General features: G+C 46.6%; 1 protein-coding gene across 1 annotated transcript in view; it reads left to right on the top strand.

The window, feature by feature from the left end:
- The first annotated feature begins 256 nt into the window (after window positions 1-256).
- The window catches only part of Mertk (MER proto-oncogene, tyrosine kinase), a 107,817-nt gene continuing 101,163 nt past the window's right edge, over window positions 257-6,910 (top strand). The window contains exon 1 of the mRNA XM_048459528.3: window positions 257-462. Within this exon, the coding sequence (XP_048315485.3) occupies window positions 408-462 (55 nt within the window). The 5' untranslated portion in view covers window positions 257-407. The remainder of the gene's footprint in view (window positions 463-6,910) is intronic.

Genomic DNA, 6,910 nt, shown 5'->3' with positions numbered 1-6,910 from the left:
TCTCCAGCACCTCCCCTCTAGTCTTCCACACCCTCAGGTCTGGGTAACCTGCTGGGACTGACCCTAGCTCCACTCGCTTCTGCCCCGCCCTTCCACCCTCCCTAGGGCTAGGCCCTGGGTCCACCCCCTCCTCCAGTTCCCTCCTACTCTCTTTGCCCTTCCTTCTTCCCGCCCCCTGCCCACACCAACCTGCTGACCCCGCCCAGGCCTGAGCCCCGGGCCCGCCTCCCTTTTCCAACCTACAACGCCAGTGATCCTAAACTCGGCGCTGCCACTTCGGCGCCTGCTGCCCCAGCGGCCAGGACTGCGGCGCTACGCCCGCTCGCTCGGGCGGCCACCGGCGAGTTCGGGACGTTAGTGGGTCGGTGCATCTATCCAGAGAGAACTTCCAGATCCCCGGCTCCGCGATGGTTCTGGCCCCACTGCTGCTTGGGCTGCTGCTGCTTCCCGCGCCCTGGAAAGGTGAGTGCGACGTCCCGAAGGTCTGCTGCTAACTCCAGCTAACCGTCGAGGGTCCTGGGGGATCCCCAGCCGGATAACGGGGTGCACGTCCTAGTGGAACCAGCACCCGTGGGCACCAAGGGCTTCGCGTCACCACACAGAGGGTGACGGGTCGCTTTGGGAGCACCTAAGTTAGAGCCTGTGTGGAACGCAGCACTCAGGTCTAGTATGGCATGCGCCGAGAACTTTCCCCTCAACACTGCGGAGTGGCCTGGCCGCGCTTTGGCGGGATTTCTGCGAGTCACAGACCAGGGCTCCTAAGGCAATCCCACGTCGCGAACCAGTGAGCGACTGCGAAAGTTGGGTGTCACTGTTAGCGGGTGGCGTTGGACCGAAACTGGTTGTCCCGCCAGGGAAAGACTGGTTTTGGCTTCTCCACCGGGCTCTAGTGAGCTACAGGGACAGCCTGTGAGAGCAGAGGCCTGGAAAAGATCAGAGGGGGACGAGACAATGCTTTCACCATTCCTACTGTGGAGCAGAATCTGTTGTGTTTGGGTAGCTTCTATGTCCATCTCGGACCTGCTTAAGTGTTCTCACTTGCGTTTCAATGTGACACAAAGGATTGATAGCACAAACAAGTACGGCAGGTTTCTCCAACAGATGACACTTTGTGAAGAGACTGGAAAGAAATGAACCAGGCTTTACCAAAAGAAATGGGGGTGGGGGTGGATGACTAAATCAGCACGTTTCTGGTATTGCCCCTGCCCTAAAAGGGCAGTCAAAATGTGGTTCTGTCTCTTTTGCTCTTCAATCTGGTTGACTAAAGTTTGTCTTTTAAGAATACCTGTGAAGTTCCGTTTACAGTCTAGCTACAAACCTCGTTCTTCCTTTCAAAGTTCATTTGCTCAAGTGAACATTTCTTTGTAGCACAATAATAAAAACCCAGAGATAGAAATTGGGGTTCAACCCGAAAACCAGAAAAGCGGTCACCCAGCCTTGGTAGAGGTAAGACTTCTCTAGCGGCTTAGCTGCTTGGCTTTTCTAGTTGTCAGGTTGAACCCCAATGTCTGTCTCTGGGTTTTTATCATTTGTGCTACATTTCTTGAAGAATTCTCTTCTTGCACACTAAATTACAGAAGTGATTTGTAGTTTGAGACAACATGACAATTTGAAACAAACATTGAGAGCCAAAAGCAAGCAAAGGACTGAGACGGCTCTGTTCTCCATCACCAAATCCTCAAAAATTCCTCAGCCTTTCTGCCAGGTCTATTCTTAATCTGCTGCAAGTCGGGTGTGTTAGCTGCTAGTGCTGGCCAGCCACACTGAGTTCTGTGTGGTAATGTGGTAAGCACCGGAAGAGTAATTAATAGGAACCAAAGCTTTTGTTGAATGCTTTAAAAACTATGCTTTATTTTCTGAATTTTTGAAAAAGCATGATGAAGTTTTGTAATTGATAGATTTAGTCGGATAACCACAGAAAGTCTTAAATGCACTCCAAGGAAGAATGTAAGTTTCTCAGTATTTTTCTCCTCACAGAATTGAGTTGCTGAGAAAGGAGCATTTCAAATGTTCCGATCCTTTCTCTCTGCTCTGTCTCAGGTCAGAGTGGGAGGTGGAGGTGGCAGGGCAGCATAAGGGGCATCTTGACTCTCTAGCAGGAGAGGGAACAAGCAAGGAGGAGGAGACTTTGAAAGTACATAAAAGCGAACGAAGCCAGTCTGATGCCGTAGTCTGTGACTGAGAAGTGTAAGCCCTGAGAGCAAACTGGGCTTTTCAAATAGTTGCATTCTTAAATTGACACTGAAAACAGACGTTTCAATGAATTTTAAACATTTCCCAAAGAACTCCAAGCGGTTCTGTTGTTTATAGCCATTTTTTTAAAAAAAAAAAACAACTTCCATTACTATTTGGAAATAAGCAGTGTTTAATAAATGAATGAAAGGATTTTTGTAAAATTCCTTAAGGTGGTGAGCAAGACATAGTTATTTTTAAATTTACAAAGTTATGTTTTAAATTATTATTATTTTAAGTTTAAACTGGATGGATGTTTTGATTGTATGTTCATCTGTGTATCATGTGCATGTCTGGTTCCCAAGAAGACTGGAAGAGGGCACTGGGCCCCCAGAATAAGAGTTACAAATGGTATTGAGCCACCATGTGGGTGCTGGGAATTGGACATGGGTCCATTGGAAGAGCAGCCAGTTCTCTTAACCACTCAGCTGTTTCTCCAACTCAAAATTATGCTTTTAAGTCTTTCTTTTTGAAAGACTCTCTAGATAATTCTGGAAAGAGGACTAGTGAGTCATAAGAGATTGCCAGGTAGGAAAGATGAGTTGGGACATTGCATACTCATGGACCCCAGCTACTTCCCACACAACAGCCAGAATTAGACGTTTCATAGTATCCAATTGTGCTGTCCCCAAATGAAGCATCTTCCAATGGTTTCCTCTTCCTCGCCTGATTTCTAGAGCTTGTAAAACCTCACAGAGCCTCTGCCTCCCTGTCCGATTCATATCTAGTCATTTCCCCTTGTTGCTACTGATGTGGTCACCTCTATATCACCTGCCTCACACTGAACAACTTTTAAAAAGAAATGTGTTTATTTTTATTTCATGTCTATGAGTGTTTTGTCTGCATGTGCGCTATGCACGCCCAGTGCCCAGGGAGGCCAGAAGAAGAGTGTCTTCTCCCTGTGCTTGAAGTTGGAAGCCACCAAAGTGAGTGCTGGTCGTGGAGCTGTGGTCCTCTGCAAGAGCAGGGACCTAACCACTGAACAATCTCTCCAGTCCCAAAAGCTTATTTTAAAAAAATAAAATAAAACCACAATTTTAACAGCTTCTTGACCAGGAATACATTGCTCCGTGTACCTTGACTTTGAATAAAGATTCACTGTTTTGTCATAGCTCAGAACACATGACTCTGGGTTGGACTGCATCGACATGGTGGCAATACAGGGCTGAACTCCAGGAACCTTGGGGAGTCTCAGACCCTTCAGACAGTTTTTGGTACAGTGGGACACTACTTCAGAGAGCTGTTGTGGTATAGTTAGTTTTTCAGCTTGGCACAAACCTAAACATACCTGGGATCAAGGAAGCTCGGCTGAGAAACAGAAGATTGGCCTGTGGGTATCTCTATTGGGATATTTTCTTAATTGCTAATTGATGAAGAATGGCTCAGCCTACTGTGAGTGGAACCATCCCTGGCTAGGTGGGCCTGGGCTATACAGGAAGCTGAGTAAGACCCAGGGAACAAGCCAGTAAACAACATTCCTCTGTAGTTTCTACTTCAGTTCCTGCCTTCAGGTTCCTGTCTTGGCCTCCCTTGATAATTTGATTGACTCACCTACAAGCCAAATAAACCCACTCCTTCCCAGGTTGAATTTGGGCAACATTTTTATCATAGCAACAGAAACACAAACTAAGGCAGACTGGAAAGGTGAGATGAGCTAATAGCTTTCTAGAAATCCTGAACCCATAGCAGTGGAATTATCAATGGTTCTCTGTGCTTCTGCATTCAAATTCGGGGTAGGTAATTGTTCTTCCTAGTCAAAAAGTGTTGAGTGGAAAGTTTTGAGGGTTTTCCCCCTTTCCTGGAATGCTTCCTCGATAAAACCTTGAAATATGAGGATAGAAGATTCAGCTGTAGCACAATTGTTAGAGCTCTTGTCTAGCATGTACCATACCCTGGGTGCAATTGCCAGCATAGAATAAACCAGGTAAGGGGAGTGGCTCACCAGGCCTATTGCCTACCTGAAGAGTGATTGGCAGATAACAGCTGCTTGGGGAGAGTCAGTTTTCTTTGAGTGTGGTGCTTGGTTAACAATTCTCTATTGGATGGTCCCATACCCATGTGATACCTGCAGTACTAATTAGACTCAGAAAGTTGTAAAAAGTAAATATGAAGAGGACATGAAGTTGGGAGGGGGATCCAAGAAGAGTTAAGGTGGGGAGTAAAATAGTGGATATCAAAATACATAATATACATATATGGAATACCCAAATAATAAGTTAAAAATTATACACGCACACACAAAGTGTGCTGCCTTATACCTACAGTCCCAGCAGTCTGAGGTGTAGGCAGGAGGCTTAGAAGTGCAAGGTCATGCTTGGCTACATATCAAGTTTGAGGCCAGCCTGGACTACATTAGACCCATCTTCAAAAAAAACAAAACAAAAAAAGCAATAACTAAAAAAGAGAGGCTATGAAGATAGACCAGGGGCCACCCCCTTGCAGTGGTTTGGTGAAGAGGCTCCGGGTGGTCACTCTGAGTGCCTAAGTTCTTGGCTATAGCTCTTCAGTAATTCTGCCAGCAAAACCCAACCAGGAGCAGGCTTTCTCGGGATAGACTGGCACTATCTACCCCTGCCCCCTACCTTCCTTGTGAAGTGCAAACTTTGCCCAGGAACAGCTTCCTGTCATCTGCCTCACAGGAAGGCATAAAAATGAGGTCCAATTCTGGCTCTGCTCTACACCAAAGTGGGTGGGGGTTTGTTTTGGGTTTCATTTTGTTTTGTTTTGATTCCGGCTTTTTAAGTGACCGCATCCAAGTCTTTCCTTTGGTGTCCCTCCAGAAGAAATGAGCATTGTTAATTCCATGCAGATATGAGGGTTTGTGTGCAGCATGGACTGGGGGAAGTGGGGAGGGAGGGAGGTCCTATGTGCCTTCTTGCTTGAGTCAGTGGCAAGCGCTGTCAGAGACCTCTGCTAGCCAGGAGGAAGACCCAATCTCTCTTCCGATCTCACGCTGGGTAGCCATCAACCCCTGTCCTTAGGTTGCCCTGTGGTTACCTCTTCACTGTGCCTGCTTGCATGCCTGCAGCTGAAATGCTAAAGATGCAGCCTGCTAGAGTGGAGCATTCCGTTCCGATCTGTGGGCTCCTTTGAGGGAACAAGAATACTAAGGAACTTGTCACCCAAGGGTGTTCTCCGTCCCCACAAGTTGTTTGCTTGGTTTTTTGGTCTACACTTTGGCTTGTAATAGGTGGGAAGTTCTTTACCATAGCAAGAACCCTGGTTTTGTTGAGACCCCACCCTCGGCTCCAGCTGCACTTTGGGCAGATGGAAGCCTGTTGCTCCCCTTCCCCTGGCCTCTGTCAGTGGATGTGTGGGTACCTGAAGTCCCAGACAGCCTTGTCCTGCTCACCTCCTCAGGCTCCAGTGTTTTACTGACAAGGACAGACGATTACACCTTGAGGAGACCCTTCAGGAAATCTACAGTTACCTCCAAAGTGTCTTAGTCTTCCTTCTTGCCTATTCATCTGTCATCATTTGACTCAATGATCAAATGGATTTTCTATAAATCTTGAGGTGTCAGAGGGACACATGGGGACGGGGTGAGAAAAAGCAAAAGCAGAGATGTTGGGTTTTGTGTAGGCCAAGGTCAGGCACAAGAAGTTTTACATCTAAAACCAAGATGTGTCATTGTTTTTTGTTTGTTTGTTTGTTTGTTTGTTGAGGGGGAAAGTCCATTTTATTTTATTAGCCCAGCAGTGGTATTTTCTGGTTATTCATTTGCTCCTCTGTGTTTCTCTTTGTACTCAGAACCTTCAGATATTTCTCAAAAGATCTTTTCAGAAGTGCTGTCTAGCCCAGCATGGTGTGATCAATACAGAGTTGGTGTCCCATTCAGTTGCCCTCTGGAGAGACTGCAGCTCACGGGCCTCAGATGTGTAATTAGGCAAACACTCTGATAGAGATCCCTTTTCTGGAAGACATGTCCGTCCTGTTGACTTACAACACCTAGATGGTTCACTCATACTCAGGAAATATGCAGTTGCGCTATCAAACAATCTCTCTCTCTTTCTCTCTCTCTCTCTCTCTCTCTCTCTCTCTCTCTCTCACACACACACACACACACACACACACACACCTACCTCATAAGTTTACAATTTTGTGTTGGGCTTCACTTATAGCTTGAGCCACATTCCGCCCACTGGCCCTGGGTTGGATACCCTGAGGCTGCTTGCCCTTGCAGGCTCTAATTACCTCAGCATCCAGGGACTCTAGACGTGGTAGGATCTGCCTTAGCCACACTCTCTCCTCATTAGATACACAAAGGAAAGCCTTGTTTGTTTTGGAGAAAGTGTTGTTTTGCTATCTTAAGCCTTCAGGGCTTCTAGTCAAAGCTTCTAACAGCAGACTGGCCTCTTAGGCTTTGATGCAAGGGTTTCACAAGTAAGAACAGGCCGTCTTTGTGGAGGATATTAGAACAGGACTCAAACTAGCTGAAGTTGCTTTCTGTCCCCACACTGCTTGAGGAACTCTCTGGGAGCTGATAAATATTCATGGATTCCCCATTGCTGCGGTGTATCTGGTGACTGGTGTTCCAGTTTTGCTGTGAATGGCCCTTGGCCTTTGGCACAGAGGAAGTGAAACCAGCTTGTAAGCACTTTGACAGTTCTCCATGTGACTTGGAAAGAGTAGGTGAAATCAGTGTTTTTTTTTTTTTTTGAAAGTTTTTTGAAAGCAA

Source organism: Myodes glareolus, chromosome 10 (assembly GCF_982192425.1).
Source record: "Myodes glareolus chromosome 10, mMyoGla1.1, whole genome shotgun sequence".
In the NCBI taxonomy this organism is placed as follows: domain Eukaryota; kingdom Metazoa; phylum Chordata; class Mammalia; order Rodentia; family Cricetidae; genus Myodes; species Myodes glareolus.
This window is presented reverse-complemented; position numbering and strand designations above follow the sequence as displayed.